The 20,092-nt window shown below is 41.1% G+C and overlaps 1 protein-coding gene across 1 annotated transcript in view; it reads left to right on the top strand.

Moving 5' to 3' along the window:
• CPM (carboxypeptidase M) overlaps window positions 1-20,092 on the top strand; it is a 78,614-nt gene that overhangs the window by 19,986 nt on the left and 38,536 nt on the right. The window contains 1 exon segment of the mRNA XM_020990226.2: window positions 18,634-18,731. Within this exon segment, the coding sequence (XP_020845885.2) occupies window positions 18,634-18,731 (98 nt within the window).

Genomic DNA, 20,092 nt, shown 5'->3' with positions numbered 1-20,092 from the left:
CCATTCTCAGTTCTAACTGTTGCTTCTTGACCCACATACAGGTTCCTTAGGAGAAAAGTAAAATGATCTGGTAACCCCATCTCTTTGAAAGCTTGCCACATTTTGTTATCCACATAGTCAAAGGCTTTAGTGTAGTCATGAAGCAGAAGTAGATGTTTTTTTTTTTTCTGGAACTCCTTTGCTTTCTCCATAATCCAGGGAATGTTGGCAATTTGGTCTCCAGTTCCTCTGCCTCTTTGAAAACCAGATTGCTCTTCTGATAATTCTCAGTTCACATGTTGTTAAAGCCTAGCTTGCAGAATCTTAAGCATAGCCTTGCTGGCATATGAAATGAGCTCGATCGTTCAGTGATTAGAACATTCCTTGGCAATGCCTTTCTTTAAAATGTTGAATGCATCACTTCAACAGTTTCATCTTCTAGGATTTTAAATAGGTCAGCTGGAATTCTGTCACCTTCACTAGCCTTATTGTTAACAGTGCTTCTTAAGGCTGATGTCTGATTCTAGATCAGTTAACCACACCATTGTGGTGGTTAAGGGTGATGGTAAGATCTTTCTTGTGTGGTTCTTCTCTACTTCTTAATCTCTTTTACCTCTATGAAGTCTACCATTTTTGTCTGTTATCATGACTGTTTTTGCATGAAACATTCCCTTGATATCTCCAACTTTCTTGAAGAGATCTGTCTTTCCCATTCTATTGTTTTCTTCTATTTCTTTGCATTGCTCATTTCAGAACACCTTCTTATCTCTCCTTGCTATTTTCTGGAGTTCTTCATTCAATTGGTATATCTTTCCCTTTCTCCTTCACCTTTCACTTTCCTCTTTCCTTAGATATTTGTAAAGCCTCATGCATTAAGCTATGTTGCTTTCTTGCTCTTCTTTTCTTTTGGGATGTTTTTTGTTGCTGCCCTCTATACAATATTGTGAACCTCTGTCCATCATTCTTCAGGCAGTCTTACCTACCAGATCTAATCTCTTAAATCTGTTCATCACTTTCACTTCATATTTATAAGGGATGCCATTTAGATCACACCTATGCAGTCTCATGATTTTCCCTACTTCCTTCAATTTAAACCTGAGTTTTGCCATAAGAAGCTCATGATCTGAGCCACTGTTCTCTCCAGGTCTTGTTTTAAATGACTGTGTAGAGTTTCTCCACCTTTGACTGCAAAGTATATAATCAATCTGATTTTGATATTGACCATCTGGTGGTGTCCATGTGGAGAGCTGCCTTTTGGGTTGTTGAAAAAGAGTGTTTGTTATGACTAGTGAGTTATCTTGACAAAATTCAATTAGTCTCTGCCCTGCTTTATTTTGTACTCAAAGGCCAAACTTTCCTGTTATTCCAATTACCTTTTGATTTCCCACTTTAGCATTTCAGTCCCCTATGATGAATGTGACATCTTTTTTTGGTGTTATTTCTAGAATGTGTTGTAGGTCTTCACAGAATTGATTAACTTTGTCCTCTTCAGCATTAGTGGTTACAGCCTGGACTTGTACTACTGTGATGTTGAATGGCTTATCTTTGATTCAAACCTAACAAGTCATTTTTTAAATCATACCCCCATTACTGCTTTTCTCACCTTTTTTATTGACTGTGAGGGCCCCTCCATTTCTTCTAAGGGATTCTTGCCCACAGTAGTGCATGTAGTGATCACCTGAACTAAATTCACCCATTCCCATCCATTTAAGTTTGCTGACACCCAAGATGTTGATGTTTTATCTTTCCATCTCCTGTTTGACCATACCCAGCTTACCTTGGTTCATAGCTCTTACATCTAGGTTCCTATGCAATACTGATCTTCACAGAATTGGACTTTCCTTTTGTCACCAGATACATCCCCAGCTGAGCTTCCTCTGTTTTTCTGTCCTAGCCATTTTATTCTTTCTGGAGTTATTTTTAGTTGTCCTCCATACTTCCTCAATAGTGTGTTAAACAACTTCCAAGCTTAGGGCTCACCTTCTCTTCTCATCTCTTTTATCATTTTAATACTGTCCATTGGGTTTTCTTGGCAAAGATGCTAGAGCGGTTTGGCATTTCCTTTTCCAATGATTGATCACCATTTGTCAGAATTCTTCACTATGACCCGTCCATCTTGGATAACCCTGCATGGCATAGCTCATAGTTTCATTGAGCTATGCAAACCCCTCTACCATGACAAGGCAGTGATCTAGGAGGGGGATGTTAAATAATACACAGGCACAATTTTTTTAATGTTGATTTCATTCCCTAAAATTATACAGTCCCCCTGCTTCTCCAGCTCTCTTCATTTTGAACCTCAGCTAAGGCATTTTACATGCATTAAGTTAGTAGAGTATGATGGGGCTCAAACAGATCAGTCACATTCTCCAGATTAAGCCTTCACATATTCCACCCTCTCTCCCCAAAGGGGGCTTGTTCCAAAGAAAAGATTGTAACTACTTTCAGGTCCCCCCATCACTCTTGGTACTTACTCTATGGACTCCTTCCAGAACTGTCTTTTCAGAGACTTCAGGAGGGGTAACCTTTCATTGTTTGTTCCCTTTTGACTCAGAAAGATACAAAATTTCCTTATGAGTACCTACATATCCCTTCCTATTTTCCTCTCTTCCAGAAGTGGTTCTTTATGGGTAACAAAGGCCTCTGCCACACATACAAGGGGTGCTGAATTACACCTCTGATTTGCCACTAGAGTCATGCTCCCCACCCCAGCCAGGTAGGGGAGAGCATCATGGCTACTCATGCCATTTGGATGAGCTGGTAGCAAATCAATTCTAATGCTTCTGGTGAAACAGAGGCCCACCTGGCCATACTATGTACCCTATCACTCCTAATATCCTCTGGGCCTTAACCACCAGCCCGGTCTCTGTACCCTCCAACTGTCATCTGGCTTGCTGATAAACCAAGAGGCCCTGGCCTTTCCGTTTGCCCTACAGTTGAATTCTTTTTTTATGTGTTATCTCCTCCAATTAGTCTGTGAGCTCCTTGGGAGCACAAATTCTCCTTTCACATAATTTTTTTTTTCCTGGTTTCTTAGTACGTTGCACTTGGCACATTGCTTGGCATATAGAAAGCATTTAAGAAATGCTTTTTTAGCCATTCATTTATTAAATATCCGCTATGTGCAAGGGATCGTGCTGCATGCAGGGGATTCAAAGATGACAAGCTAAGAACTACCTTCAGAGTTCACAATCTGGTAAGGGAAATCAGATAATCACACTAATAACTATGCTAATGTGGAATCCTGGGATGATGTGACCTAAACTTGGCTGAAATGTCTAACTTCATTTCTACTAGCTATGAAAAAGAAAAGTTATTTCAAGCAAGATTATAGTTCTCTGGCTTATTTCAAATGCAAATTTGAACTTCAATGCACTTTTGCTATCTAATGATGAAAGTACTGATTGCAAATCTCCCTTCATCTGGCAGAACTCCTGTTGGGTAAGTCCTTTCTACTCTGTAAAACAGAAAAAAAATTAGCTTAGGTTGTTTTAAGTACTTCAATTGGTCAAGTTCTTTTTTACTTTCCCTCTCTCCCTTTCCCATTAGTCTGAAAAAGTCTAGTTTTACTATAAACTAATTACTTCTTTTAATAGTTAAATCAACTTTTACATGTTAAAAGTAATGATTTAAATTTCATAGTGGTGACAGGATTGCAATGTGACCTATTTTTTTTCCTCTAATATCAGTGTGGCATTTTTGTTCAGTTATGTCTGATTCTTCATAACTCCATTTGGGGTTTTCTTGGCTGAGATACTGAAGGGATTTGGCATTTCCTTCTCCATCTCATTTTATGGATGAGGAAACTGAGACAAACAGAGTGAAGTGAATTGCCCAGGGTCACACAGCTAATAAGTGTCTGAGGCCAGATTTGAACTTTGGAAGATGAGTCTTCCTGATTCCAGGCCCAGCACTCTTTCCATTGTTCCACCTAGCTACCCACCTAGTGTGGTGCAGTGGATAGAATATCAGACTTAGAATCAGAAAGACCTGAATTCTAATTCTGCCTCAAACATTTGCTATCTCTTGACTCTGGACAAATCACTTAACCTCTCTGAGGTTATCTATAAAATGAGGGGGTTGTGTTTCTGAGTCCCCTAACAGCTCTAAATTTATGCTCCCAAGCTGAGGGCTCTTTTTAAAAATTTTTTTAACATCTTTATTTAAAGTTTTAAGTTCCAATTTCTATCCCTCCCCTTTTTCCCTTCCTGTCCCCCTCCCTGAGATGGTAAACAATCAGATTTAGTTATACATATGCAATCATGTAAAACATTTCCATATTAGTCACTTTGTACAAGAAGACTCGAATAAAAGAAAAAGAATGAAAGAAAGAAAGTGAAAAATAGCATGCTTCAGTCTGTATTCAAACAATACCAGTTCTTTCTCTGAAGGCAGATAGTATGCTTCATCATTAATCCTTTGGATTGTCTTGGATTGTTATATTACTAAGTCATTTGTAGTTCTTCATTGTGCAATATTGCTGTTACCGTGTACAACATTCTCCTGGTTCTGTTCACTTCACTATGTATCAGTTCATGTAAATCTTCTCTGAAATCATCCCTGCGCATCATTTCTTACCGCTCAATAGTATTCCATTACAATGATATCATACAACTTGCTCAGCCATTCCCCAGTTGATGGGCATCCCCTCAATTTCCAATTCTTTGCCACCCCAAAAAGAGCTGCTATAAACATTTTTGTTCAAATAGGTCCTTGTCTTGAAGGGCTCTTCTGCCTCTCATTCCACCTTGGGGCAAAAGGAGTGAGGGGCAAAGGGATCATCTATGAGTTGGCATTTGAGCTGGGTCTAAAAGGAAGATAAATATTTCAAAAGGTAGAGATGGGAGCAAAGGACATGCATTCCAGACTTGAGAGAATGTGTAAAGAGGGACGCAGCCTGGGTTTTAGCCAGAGAATGGATGGATTTTACAGTGAGATCCTCCTCTCTAAGTATCTCAAGGTCAGGGACACTGAGATCCACAGGCATACCCAGCCGGCAAGGGCATCCTCCGTGTTTTTGTGGGAAAATTGCTGCCTCTATTGCTTCTGCACAGACCTGGGACCCCGAAGCTGTGTCTGTGGCACTAAGAATGTGAGTATGGACCAAACTCAGGTTTTATATGAGCCAGATTGGGGGAGGGGGAAAGCAAAGACAGCAGAGCCCATATTTGGACCATAGAGGTTGTTGTTTTGAATTTCTGGGCTATTTCTGAATAAACAAACACTGAATTAATCACTGTGCACACTCCCATAAGTCCTAGCTGCCAGGGGCTATTAAAAGCAGCCTGCTAACACTTTAGATTCAAGAAAGAGCTTCAAAGAGAGGCTTCACAGTATGATGCTGGATTTATAGCACCATAAATTTAGAACTGGAAAGGAACTCAGAGCATCTAGGGGCCCTTTCTCCTTATTTTAGAGGTCAGGAAACTGAGGCTCTGGGGGATAAAGTGACTTGCCCAGGCAATGAGCATCCCAATTCAGATTTGACTCTGACTGCAGCATCCGTGTTCTTTCCATTATAATAACAGCTAACCTTTGTATCGCCCTTTAAGGTTTCCACAGTGCATCACGTGTGCAATCTCATTTAATCCTCAGGAAGGACCCATGAGGAATAGGTGTTATTTATCACCATTTTCTTGTTGTTGTTTCATCGGTCAGTCATGTCCAATTCTCCATGACTCCATTTGGGGTTTTTTTTGGAGAAAAATATGAGAGTAGTTTGCCATTTCCTTCTCCAGCTCATTTTGCAGATGAGGAAACTGAGGCAAATAGGGTTAATTGACTTGCCCAGGGTCCCACAGTTAGTAAGTATCTGAGGCCAGATTTGAACTCAGGAAGATGAGGATTCCAGGCCCAGCACTTTATCCATTGCACCACCTAGCCGCCATCTTACTGAACGAGAAAACAAGCTTAGAAAGGTTAAATGGCTTGCCTTAAATCATACTGCTGATGTCTAGAGCCAGAGTCAGCCCCTTCCTGACTCCACATTTAGCATTCCACTCCTCTTCTTACTGACTTAAAATTTAAAAAATAAACAAATAAAACCTAGGGTTGAATTCTGTTGCTGTTTTTATTTGCTACCCGTAGAACTGACTGCTTGGACAAGTCTAACTTGTCTGACTCTAAAATGATGAGGCTGGACTAAATAATCTCTCAAGTGGTTCCCTGCCTTAGACCTTCTTGTAAAGATAGGGTTGAAGCCACAGATTTTAGCCTGGAGGATACCTTAAATAGGTAAGAACACTTACCGATTGAATTAAACAAACAGAAATGCGTATGAACAGGACTTATTGCTCAGTGGTGTCCAACTCTTCATGACCCCATTTGGGGTTCTCTTGGCAAAGATACTGGAGTGGTTTGCCATTTCCTTCTCCAGTTCATTTTACAGAGGAGGAAACTGAGGTAAACAGGGTTAAGTGACTTTCCCAGGGTCGCACAGTTAACAAGCGTCTGAGGCTGGATTTGAACTCATGAACATGAGCCTTACTGACTCCAAGCCCAGTGCTCTATCCACTGCATCACCTAGCTGCCTGAACAGGGCCTGTACACCACCTTAAATCAATCAAAGCCATTGTGTTAGAGACTGGGGCTTGCTCTGAGCAATTTATATAAAAGGAAGGAAGATTGGATTGGAGAAGTCAGAACAAGTGTGGCTTTCCAGCACACAGCTGAGGAGCAAAGAGGGAACTGAGCTGTGGCAAAGAAGGAAGACATTGAGAAGCTATCATATAAATAAGGCATCTTCAATATGGACAGACATCGTAGAGCAGAGGATTCAGAAACAGCAGGCCCAAGAAAAGTTCAGTTCTTTTCCCAACCTTGAATGTATCCGTAGATGCTATAATATAGTGTGTTATCCAAATGGTTCCAGTAGACTGAATTTTGCCTCAACTAAAACTAGAAGAGGTTGAGTAAAGATAAAAATGTTAAGGGGCAGCTAGGTGGCTCAGTGGATAGAGCTCTGCCCTTGGAGTCAGGAGGACCTGAGTTCAAATCCGGCCTCAGACACATGACACTTATTAGCTGTGTGACCCTGGGCAAGTCACTTAACCCTGATTGCCTCACTAAAAAGCAAAAAAAAAAGTTAAATAGCAAATCCAACCTCTGCCTAAATATTCATTATTTTGCTCAGATCAATTGTGATTAAACTTAGAACTATTTGTTTAAAAATAAACTAGCTAAAGAGGAGGGAAAGGCAGGTAGGTGGCGCATTAGGTAGAGTGCCAGGCCTGAAGTCAGGAAGGCTGAGTTTATATCTGGCCTCAAGACACTTACTAGCTGTGTGACCCTGGGCAAGTCACTTCACCCTCTTTGCCTCGATTTCCTCATCTGTAAAATAAGCTGGAGCAGAAAACGGCAAACCACTCAAGAATCTTTGCCAGGAAAACCCCAACTGGCATCACAGAGAGTCGGACATGACTGAAAACAACTGAACAACAACAAAATATTCTCAGATAGAGATGTTTAATTGCACATCCCTAATACAGAGATATGTGGCAGACTCATGCCTGCCCTCCATGAATTCATAATTTAGTTGGGCAAGTAAGATTTAGACACCTGAGGTCTCAGGTGACTAAGCATTCAAGTCAGTAAAAGATTAAGAGTTAGGGGAAGGACAAAGATGAATTCACCAGTCAAATGAGAGAATGTATATAGAGTGCTTTGTAAACCCTGAAGTGATAAATGTAGGCAGTCATGATTTTTCATCCAGTAAAAGTTTAGAGGGCAGAGAGATCACTTTGGGCTAGGATGGTCAGGCAAGGAGGGGTAGCTTCACGGAGGAGACAGAACTTGGAAGTTTCAAACTTTTATAGAATTGACTGTTTGAGGTGATAGTGGGGAATACAAAGTATTCCATTCTGGCCCTTAAGGAATTTACAATTCTGTTAGAGAAACTACTCCCCCATGAAATAGTTAGAGGGAGATACAAAGAACAAATCTATTCAAGTGCTAAATATGTGGCAAAGATAATAAATGGCATGGAACCTCAGGAAGGGGAGATGTCACTGAGAACCAAGATAGTCTGGGAAGGATTCTTGGAAGAAGTTGCTCTTTTTTTTTTTTTAAGGCAATTGGGATTAAGTGACTTGCCCAAGGTCACACAGCTAGTCAGTGTCAAGTGTTTGGTCTGAGACCAAACTTGAACTCAGGTCCTCCTGACTTCAGGGCCGGTGCTCTATCCACTGTGCCACCTAGCTGCCCCAAGAAGTTGGTCTTTGAAGGATGTCATGGTTGTTTAGTATTTTCAGTCGTGTCCAACATTCCATGACCCCATTTGTGGTTTTCTTGGCAAAGATACTGGAGTGGTTTGCCATTTCCTTCTCCAGTTCATTTTACAGATGAGGAAACTGAGACAAACATGATTAGGGACTAGTCCAGGGTCAAACAGCTAGTAAGTGTCTGAGGTCAGATTTGAACTCAGGTCTTCCTGTCCCCAAGCTCCACACTCTATCCACTGTACCATCTAGTCACCTTAGGGGAGAGGGATGAATTAATGCTAAAAAGTACCACCCACACACTCTTTTTTTACCTTGGGTTTATTGTCACCGCTGGCATGAATTTGTGAGAGGGTTGGCAAGGATGAAGTATTCTGCTGGGGATTTGAGCTTTCCTTACTCTCAAGCAAACTGGCTTTACAGGAATTACACTTTCGATGCTGTCTTTGATAATTTGCTTTAACCAGCTATGGTAATAATACCACCTGAATTTATTATTATTAATACAGAACTTTGCTCACGTCAGAGCTAATTAGCTCCGGGACTAATGGTGATGTAGGCTGTCTTCTATTCCCTATTCCTTTCTGGATCATTTCCCCCTGCTTCACTGTCCCCTCTTTGCCCCTCAAAATCACTGCCTCCCTAGTCCACATTAAGAGGTAGGATCAGTGTGTTATCCCTACTATGCATAATTGTGTATAAACATATGTATATGTATGAATACATGTATATAATTGTTTTTGTTCGGTTGTTTCAGTCATGTCTGACTCTTCATGACCCCATTTGGGGTTTTCTTGGCAAAGATACTAGAGTAGTTTGCCATTTCCTTCTCCAACTTATTTTACAAATGAGGAAACGGAGGCAAACAGTTGTGACTTGGCCAAAGTCACACAGCTAGTAAGTGTCTGAGGCCACATTTGAACCCAGGTCCTTCTGACTCCATGGTGGCATCCTATCCACCTACCTGCTTTAGAAGCATAGTATATGATGACATCAATGAGATGAATAGGCAGACAGTCCCAAGAACCTTCTCTGAAGCTCATTGTACTGAAAGGTGCCTTGGCCTAGGAGTAGGCTAACCAAAATGGAAACGAAAAGGGCAAAAAAGGCCATTAACATGACCCATCAATCACTAAGTAGCCCGATATAATTACTGACTTGCCCTTTGCCACATGTGACCCTCCAGGTCCTCAAGTGCAGCCCTTTGACTGAATTTGCTCTGTGAAGTTTGGATTCAGTCAAAGGGCTGCACTTGAGGACCTGGAGGGTCACATGTGGCCCCGAGGCCGCAGATTCGCCACCCCTGCTAGCCTATCTGGCACACTGCTTAGAAGCTGGTATAATCCAGCTGCATTTCATTTCAACTCATAAAATACAGGAAGGACTGCCTTGATGTTATTTGGATTGTTGAAATATTAAATTATTATGAAAATATATAGGCTTTACACTATCTGAAAATCTATTGTGTAAACTATTGATTATTCCATTCAAGGGGGAAAAAAAAAAGAAACAGTTACTGCCAAGGCTTGTCAGAAACATGTTCACACGTTGATCTATAATAATTAACTAAACGCAAGACTTATTTTATTAAATCACACATTGGGACTCAAACCTGGGCCTCTTTTATGTCCGTCTGCTTCTTTGATCCTCCATCTTTTCACAGACAGACATTCACCATCCACCCCTCGCTCTGGCAGGCCTGAGGGAACTGCAGATGATCTGTAGGGCGATATCTGCTCGTCTCTGGGCTCTCTGAGGAAGAACAAGGACACAAGTGAACTTTGAATTCTTATTGTGCAGTCATGTTGTAGTCTGAGTGTCCCCATATGGGGTTTTCTTGGCAAAGATACTAAAGCGGTTTGCCATGTCCTTCTCGAGTGGATTTTAGGCAAATAGAGGTAAAGTAACTTGGCCAAGGTCACATAGCTAGTGTCTAAGTCTGGATTTGAATTCAGGTCTTCCTGACTCTAGGGCTAATGCTATATACTACACCAGCTACCTGTCCTAGATTCAGGAAGATCTAAGTTCAAATCCAGCCTCAATCATTTACCAGATGTGTGACCCTATGCAAGTCACTTAACCTCTGTCTACCTCAGTTTCCTCAACTGTAAAATGAGGCTCATAATACCACCTACCTTGTAGGGTTACAGTGAGGATTAAATGAGATAATATTTGTAAAGCACTTAACATAATGCCTGGCACATAGTAGGGACTTTGTTGTTATTATTAAGCCATTTCGGTCATGTCCAACTCTTGGTGACCTCATTTGGGGTTTGGGGTTTTCTTGGCAAAGATACTGGAGTGGTTGGACATTTCCTTCTCTAAATGGTAGGCACTTAATATATGCTTGTTCCCTTCCCTTAATCCATCCCCTGTTTTCAGCTTGTCCTCTCCTATCTCCATGCCTTTCCCCTTCCTCTCCCTCCCTCCATGCTTATAATAAACTCTTATATCTGTCTCCCTGGGGCCCTTCTCTTCATTTCAAGGCTCTTCTCAGGTGCTACCTTCAAATGAACCTTCCTTCCTTTAATTCCTCAAAACCCGTGGCCTGGACCTCTCCTTTGTACTTTTCTCACCAACCTTTGTCTCTTAGTTATTTGTATACAATTCTCCCCTCCTTCCCCCACCTCCCATTGCATTGTGAGCTCCTTGAGAACATGGTCTATGTCATATATGGTATATGTCTTCCCAGTGGTACCTAGTGGAGACTTGGTAACTCTTGTTTGAATACTAGGGGTGTGGGTGTTGTTGAGCCCCAAATTTGATCCATATTTGGGTAGTGTTATACTCAGTCTGTTGTCAATGTTATCCTGACTGTGCCTTGGATGGCAGGGTATGAGACCATCATAGACACCATTTGGGTGGCATTTTCAGCCTTTATGATAACTCAGTTGCCCATAGAATGACAGCTTTTATGCTTGACTTTCTTTTTCTTTCTTTCTGACTCATTCAGCTACCTATTCCCAAATTTTTGATTACTTTAAAGGCAATTGTGTCATTAATGAAGATACACAGGATCTGACTGTCTTTTATATCCCCTTCCCTAGCCTTACTTAAGATGGATATACCTAGTACCCATTTCTAGACCTATGCTTTTATTCCATTAAAGGCTGTAGCTGATACATCCAATCTTATTTCTCAAACACCAGTGGTTGACCTAGGGAATAAAGAATAGCTTTGTTAATAGTACAGACTTAGCCCCTCCCTCTCCTTTGCTCCTCATCAGAGCTAGAACAAAGACTGGGCAACCAAGGCTTTGTCTCAGGGCATCAAATTTAGAGGATGTTTCTATTCATGCAACAAGTACCCAGGTACTATAACTCCTTCAATTATATATATATGTATGTGTGCGCATATATATACAATATATATAACATACATATACATAACCAAGTTAGCAAGAATAATTAGTTAATATAAGCTACCAGCAGCTTCCTCCCTGATTGCCATACCCAAGCATAGATCTCCCTGTCCTCCCTCTCCCCGACTTAATTTGTGTTTAAAAGTTGATTTGAGGGTACATTTCATTCTAACGTTGCATTTTGTGGAACTTATCCTAGGCAGGAAAAATACTGACTCCTACTCTACTTCTCTTCGCCCCAACCACCTCCTCAAAGACTAATTAGTCACCAAATTCTGTTGAGTATTTGTCATGCCTACTGAATTTCAGCCCCCATTGATTTTATTCCATTGCTACTATTCTCATTCAGGCCCTCGTCACCTTTCCCCTCACCTAATCTTGCCGTAGTCTTCTGGGCTGTGTTACTCTTCTTCCTCCATTCAGATCTCTTCTTTGGGGCAAGCTTCCTGAAACACTACTACCAATAACAGTATTGTCATACTCCCATCCTGAAAATCCTTCAGGGGCTTCCCTCGGCCTTCAAGATACAGGCCAAATTCATTACCCTGGCATTCAAGGCTCTGCACCATCTGGCTTCAATCAATATTAAATCTTATATACTAGTATTCCCTTGTATATAAATTCTCTGCTCTAAATAGCTTTACACTGTCTCTCCCAAGCCCTGCGCTTTCCTCCTTTTGTGATTCCACATGTGCCTTTCCCATTACCTAGAATACTGTCTTCTCTGTCGTTGTTGTTGTTGAGCTGTTTTTCATTCCTGTTCAACTCTTAGTGACCCCATTTGGAGTTTTCTTGGCAAAGATACTGGAGTGGTTTGCCATTTCCTTCTCTAGCTCATTTTACAGATGAAGAAACTGAGGCAAACAAGGTTAAGTATCTTGCCCAGGTGCAGCTAGAAAGTATTTAAGGCCAGATTTAAACTCTCAAAAGACGAGTCTTCCTGACCCTGGTTTGGCACTGTACCCACTGTGCCACCCAGCTGCCCAACACTGTCTTCTCTCTTCTTGGCCTATCACCAGGATCCTGTAAGGTTTCACTCATATCCCACCTCCTCAATGAAACCTTCCTTGATTATCCTACTTGGACTCAATCTGTTCTTCTTTTTGAATTTCTAATGCCTACTCTGATAATATAACCCTTATCCTATCCCATATAGTAACTCTTAGACCCAGTGGTTAGAGCATTGGGCCTGGATGTCAGGAGGACATGAGTTCAGATCTGGCCTGAGACACTTACTAGCTGTGTGACCCTGGGCAAGGCACTTAACCTGTGTTTGCCTTAATCTATTGGAGAAGGAAATGACAGGCCACTCTAGATCTTTGCCAAGAAAAGCCCATATGGGGTCATGAAGAGTTGGACATGACTAACGACAGTAATTCTTAGTATTATGATATGTGTTGTATCAACGCATATTATCGCATAAGCCCTGAAGGGCATTTGTTCAATCGTTAAACATTTCTAAGAGCTTACTACCTTGTAATGTATTGGATTGGATACCAAGCATGATATAAAGACAAACTCCTTCATGGAGTTTATAAGCTAGTGGTAATAACAGACATTTATATAGCATTTTACACACATCTCGTTTAAAACTCTACCATGAGAGGTAGATACTGTAATTATTAGTAGTAATAATAATAATAGCATTTGTATATAACTTTAAAGGTTATAAAACTCTTTTCATATAGCATTTCATTTGGTCTCCACAATAACCTATCAGATAGGTGCTATTATTATCCCCATTTTACAGTTGGGGAAACTGAGGCTGAGAGAAGTTATATGACTTGCCCACAGTCACATAGACTGTCAATGTCCACATCAGGATTTGAACTCAGGTATTCTAAGCTTCAAGTGTAGCTCTCTATCTACTGTGGCACCCTATCATCCTCATTTTTGCAGATGAAGAAATTGAGGCTTAGTGGTCACTGAGGTCATAAGCATCAGAGGCAGAGTTGGAAACCGAGGCTCTTCTGACTCGCAAGTCTCACACACTTCCCACTAAAAGAATAGCAGTGTTGTGGTCTAGTGCTTGGAACCCCAAAATGCAAGGGTACAGGGCGTGTTTCTGCCTTGAAAGAATTCAACCATGCAAGCCTTCCTGTCTAAGTAGTGAGTTTATTTGTGATGCCAATATAAGCGGGCCAGACTCCTAGTGACTCTGCAAATTTGATAGGGACAAGACTGATATTTTTTTATAGGGAAAAGGATTGTGGGAAGATTTGGATGGGATAAAGCAGTGTCAGTAAGCTAATTAAGAAATCAAGGTGGGCTGGGGTAGGCCAGATGCCTTAGGTGGAGGCACCAGTGACTGAAATGTATGGGAAAATTCTAGGATAATTCCAGAGGTAACAGAGAATGAAAGGTTGGACTGGGTCAGAGGCCACAACGAAAGGACAGTTGAAAGGATTATACTGGGATGAGCCCGATGTCTCAGGTGAATGCCAGGGATCTGGGGTCAGGGGCTGGGTTCTTGAAATTTGTGGGAAAGTCTACCGGGGGTGGGGCGGGGTGCCTGTCCAGATCCCATACCCCATCAGTAGGAGTAATAGTAATAACAGTCCATTGTATTTTTCTAGCATGTTGTTATGTTACATTGCCTCACACATATAAATATTTGTTGACTGAGTGAGTAAATGAATATTCTCAGGTTTCCAGGGTGATTTTTGTCATCCTCAACTGTCCCCATCAATATAGGTTGTTTTGAGTTTAGTCACACTACATGGAAAAAATCCTGAGAGAGTAATTAGATCTGAGCAGAACTGAGGTAATGAGAGTAATCAAAGTTTAGCTTATTTTGTAGAAAGAAGAGAGCAAAAGTCCTTGAGAACTTTTCGGCACACCTGTTATCAGCAGGACCTTTATAGAAGAGAAGGACATGCCTTCCAACATTACCTTCTTTCATATTTGAAGTCCCCACCCTGCTCACCTGCTTTTGACCTTTGAAAACAAGTTGAATGGGCCAAGAATGGCCTGGCTCTCTGAAGGAGAGGGAAAAGGTGGGGGGAGGGGTGAACCCTTCAATATGGGTTCTCTTACCAAGAAGGGTTGCTTGTCAGGTTTATATACTTATCTCTTTTATTGGATTTTTTTCCCCCTGCCTTTGAATTACTGCCATTGGAGTTATGCAAAATAAAATTCTCATCTTGCAATTCATTTAGGGCCAATGATGATAAAATTGGCGCCCGATGTCTTGTCCCTGAAGTTCTGTCAATTTCAATTCAGTTCAACAAATGTTTATTAATCCCTAGGCACTTTGGAGGTGGAGAAGAGAGATGGACGATGCAAAATAGAAAGTTCACCTGCCTTCCTAGATCATAGGAGGTTATAGCTAGAAGATACCTTAACCATCATTAGTCCAATCCCCCTCATTTTTCATATGAGGAAATTGAGGTCTAAAACAATGAAATGTTTTCAGTTGGTAACTCCTCCATTTTTAATGACCTCCCAGAAAGGAGATTTGATGGAAACACATGTTAATATTTAACATCTGCCATGGGAATGGTGAATATGCTATCCTTTAAACTACAATATACTCTGTGATTTGGTATGGGAAAGAGAAGACAGTGCTGCTGCTTAACTAAGGAGTCACATAATTCCACCCCACTTACATATCACCAATTAAAGCTACAAGGTGTATAGTTCGTTTATATACATTATAATTTGAGCCTCATAACAAACATTTGAGTCAGTATTACAAATGTTGCTATATTTCTTAATATATTCTTTTAATAGATGAAATAACACGCTCAGAGAAATTGTCATTTGCTCATGGTCCCAAAGCTAGTGTTCACGTCCAGCTCCCTCCTTGTGTCAAGTTCAATAATCTTTCCATTATACAACGAGGCCTCTTACCAATTTGAGGACAGTTTTAGTAGCTGGTCCAAGAGAGTTGGTAGTGAGTAGGTAGGCCTTTGGGTGGCTACTCTTTCCGTCCAGTGACCAATAGCTGGTTAATAAATAGATAAATTACTCTTGTAGGTGTTTCCCATGAAGAGTTGTTGCAATTTCTTTAAGTAATTCTCTATGGCAGACAAAGAACTAGGGATTAAATGCTAAACAAGATTAACACCCACTCTCTAATTCTTCAAAGACAGCTTATAAAGGTACATCCCACCCTGAAGTCCAACAGTTAGAAGGATTAGACTCCCAACTCTATACAGACTGGGTCCCTGTAAGCTGTTAGAGTCTATGGGTAACTTAGTCTAAGTAACTTAGTCTGAGTCTAACTTAGACTATGAAACTCTCCTTCCCTGTGATTTTAACATTCTATACAATTTAATAAGCATTTATTAAAGTTCCTACTTCGCTGGGCACAGGACTGGATGCTCCAGATATGGACAAAAACATCTATTGCTCTCCAGCATTTTACATTCTATAAGCAAGCCTAATACAATACAAGATAGTTGGAGGAGGAAGCACTAGCCATTGTGGGAGGAGGGAAATATTTCCCAATGAGCCAAGCCTTGAAGGAAGACAAGGATTCTGTAAGGTGGTGATGAGGATGGAAGAATAAGTAGTATGCCAGGAATGGAGTACAGCCTGAAAATGGACAGAGAGGTGAGCGGTGGGGGACAGCAAGTTCAGATAACAGTCCAGTTTGATTGGAAACGTGTGAAGGGGCGAATGTGAAACAAGTCTGGGGGGAAAAAAATAGGTGAAAGCCAGATTATGGAAGACCTAAAAATGCCAGTGGTGCAGTGGATAGAGTGCTGGGCCTGGAGTTAGGAAGACCTGAGTTCACATCTGACTTCAGATACTTATTAGCTGTGTGATCCTGGGCAAGTCACTTCACCCTGTTTGCCTCAGTTTCTTTATCTGTAAAATAAGTTGGAGAAGGAAATAGCAAACCACTTCAGTATTTTTGCCAAGAAAACCTAAAAAAGGGGTCATGAAGAGTCAGACATGACTGAAAAACAATTAAACAACACCCGCAAAATGCCAGTGCTGTGGAATTAGTCTCCTAGAGTCAATGGGGAGCCAGTAAAAGGTTTGAAGAGGACCCATCATTTTTAATGCTATGACATATAGTTGTCTAACCATGACCAGCTGATGTCTATCTTTTACATCCTCAGTTTTAGAGAGGCAGTGAGACAGAGTGGCTAGAGACCTGGCCCTGAAGCCAGAAGACCTGAAGCCTCCACATCTGACATACATTGGCTACTTAACCCTGCACAAAGCAAGTAATTTCTCAGTTCCCTCTGCCAGAGGGGTCCAACATGTGGGCCACACTACAGTCAGCAACACTCCCCAGTGAGGCAGAATCAGATGGAAATGGCCTTGGGAAATATTTAACAATAAAAATTTAAATACAGTAAAACAGATAACGTTAACATGTGGTTGCTCTGTCTGAGACTCTTAAACTGCACAGAAGGTGCTGGCCTGCATTGTGGTAGAAGCAGGTTCTCAGCCCTGACGTTCTCTGTCATTGAAATCACAGCTCTAGTCCTTCTCCCCTGATTTTAAAACACAACACGTTGGAGTTAGAGCATTAGAGCATGTTGGTTAACTGTTTGCCAGTATTGACCCCAGGTTGCTCAGTGGTGTTTGTTTTGAGAGGGGAGTGGTGTTTTATAATACAAAGAACACTAACTGGGAGTCATTTTATTATTGTTCAGTCATTTCAGTTGTGTCTGACTCTGTGACTCCATTTGGGGTTTTCTTGGTAGACATACTGGAGTGGTTTACCATTTCCTTCTCCAACTCATTGTACAGATAAAGAAACTGAGGTAAACAGGGTTAAGTGACTTGCCCAGGGTCACACAGTTAGGAAGTGTCTGAGGCTGGATTTGAATTCAGATCTTCCTGACTCCAGGCCCAGCACTCTATCCACTGCACCTCTTAGCCGCCAAACGAGAAGGAAGAAGAATAAGTTTTGTTCGGTCGTGTCCAACTTTTCATGACCCCTTTGGGGTTTTCTTGGCAAAGATACTGGAGTAGTTGGCCATTTCCTTCTCCAGCTCATTTTACAGATGAAGAAACTGAGGCAAAGTTAAGTGACTTGCCAAGGGTCACACAGCTAGCAAGTATCTGAGGCCAAATTTGAGCTCAGGTCTTCTTGACTCCAGACCTTGCACTCTATCCACTGTGCCACCTAGCTGCTGAATTCAAGTCCCAGTATCTATCTGCATGACTTTGGACAAGTCACCTTAACCGCTCTCAGCCTGTTTCCTCATCTTCAAATTGGGTTTTCTACTACTTGCACTACCCAGCTTAATAGGGCCATGATGAGTATCAAATGAGATACTTGTCAGCTGCTTGCCCTTTATTATTCCATGATAAAAAAGTGGTCAAGATCAGGCAAAGAAGAAGTCTCATAAACACTTAAATAGAATTCTAGATTTGTTTACTTGGGGGAAAAAAATCCTCTCCTGGAATAGATGTTATTGATGTTGTCTTTTCACATTCCTTCTGTCGAGAGTTTCTGACTAAAGTTGTTTTTAGCCTCTCCAGCAGCCATCTGTCTTCCACAGCCAACCATAATTTTTTGAAAAAAGCATTTGACCTTTGTACAAACTGTATAAAGGAATATTATTTGTATAATGTATGAAATCTGGCTTAAGACTATGAAGTGTCTAAATATTTCTAAAAATTAACCATAAGTCTATAATTCTTATGCATTCTGAAACATTCATCCTGAAAAACTAAAAAAAAAAATTGTGTTTAAAATGTAAAGCTTTTGCCTTTGCGGTTTATAAAATACAGTGTGAACATTGAGGTGTTAGTTATCTGAACTTAATAATAGAAAAGGATAGAATGTATTCTGGTGGGACAGGAAGGGTTTGGAGCAGAGGTGGGGAACCTCCAGCCTTGAGGCCACATGTGACCCTCTAGGTCCTCAAGTGTGTCCCTTTGAACCCAAACTTCACAAAACAAATCCCCTTAACAAAAGGATTTGTTCTCTAAAACTTGGACTCAGTCAAAAGGCCACACCCAAGGACCTAGAAGGCTGTGGGTTCACCACCCCTGGTGGAGTTTTTTTCCTCCCTCTATTTCCTGTTCCTAGTGTTACATTTTCATCGTATATCAACTGCTACTTTAAAAGACCACTTATTCTTAATTTCTTTTTTCCCTATAAAGGTAGAAACATGTGGGTTCTTGTTGTGGGAAGGTTTCCAAGGGAACACAGAATTGGGATTCCAGAGTTCAAGTACATCGCTAACATGCATGGAGACGAGGTATGTATGAGATCGATCTCTAAGAGAATCTTATTTCATGTTCATTGCCACAGTTGGCTGATTTTTGGTATTGCTAAGGTCCTAGGATCACAAATAAGTTGAATCCCAAAGAGGAAGTAGGGAGAGTTAACAGTTCTGACGTGGCATTACTGGCCAGTCGCTTTCTGTCACTGGTTTCACTTTTACTCATTTCCCCAACTCATTGGCCATGATGGAGATGCTGGAATAGACCTTGCTCGCCATGGCCCCTTCCACGGTCTCCCTCTACAACCATCACTCAGTTACACCCTTTGAGATCCATTCAATACATATTTATCGCCCAATCCAAGATTCTGGTAGCTGTTATGTACCGACCTCCAGCATATTTCTTCTGTCTTCCTTCCTTAAAGAGTTCAGTTTTTGGTTCCGAGTCTCTCTCTCTCCTCCAACTTCTGCCCTTCAACAAACATATTAATAATACATTCTCAAACTCCCTAACTTTCCAGTTACTCGACTTGCTCGCTTCCCATGACCTATTCTTCCACCCCCTCATCCACACTCATCTTGCCAACACCCACGAGAGTTCCACTTCCACATTCATCAACTATGAAACGCCCTTATTTGATCATGATCTTTTATTGTTCCACTCTTCTCTCTGCTTTACAGCTTCTAACTGTTCTTCATCCTCACTATGATTTCTAATCCTCTCACCCCTCAGTCTTTTTTTCCAGGTCATCACTCCAGCACTTCACACAGTGACTAGCACACAGTAGGTGCTTTATTGTTTACTGGCTGCACTGATTATACTTTAGCCCCTTCTTCATCTATAATACTTGGTAAACCAATTCAACTTTACAGTATCTTCTTCTCTCAAATCCCTTGCGCTCTTCTCCTGTCATTGATCTTGCCCAAGTCTTTCCCAATCCCCTTTAATGCTAATGCCTTGCCTCTAAGTTTACTTCCAATTTATCTGATACATACCTTGTGGGTAGGTGATCCTGTGTTGTAAGTTATAACTTCCCTGGGCAGGGACTAATTTTGCCTTTCCTTGTTTTCTCAGCGTTTGGTATAGTGCCTGTATGTGCTTAATAAACGCTTATTGACTTGACTAGTACAAAGAGATGCAGAGGTTGTTTGTACATGATTTCTATTAATCTGAGGGCATAGGTCAAAGTTAGTCGTCAAGTGCTCTTAAGTCTTTACTGAGGCAACACTTCCTTTCTAACACTTTTGGGAGGAAAGGATCTATGGTTTCCATACACCATGCCCTAGGAATCTACCCAGTGGCGGGACCTCATGGGAATTGTCCAAACCTGCCAAATGGAGTTTGTTGCAGCTAAGGTACCATGTTATGATCACATTATGTTTGAAATCAAGAGTTT

Source organism: Phascolarctos cinereus, unplaced genomic scaffold (assembly GCF_003287225.1).
Source record: "Phascolarctos cinereus isolate Bilbo 61053 unplaced genomic scaffold, phaCin_HiC Scaffold_1;HRSCAF=81, whole genome shotgun sequence".
NCBI classification, from domain to species: Eukaryota; Metazoa; Chordata; class Mammalia; order Diprotodontia; family Phascolarctidae; genus Phascolarctos; species Phascolarctos cinereus.
The sequence above is the reverse complement of the archived record's forward strand: the minus strand, read 5'-3'. Positions and strand labels throughout refer to the sequence as shown.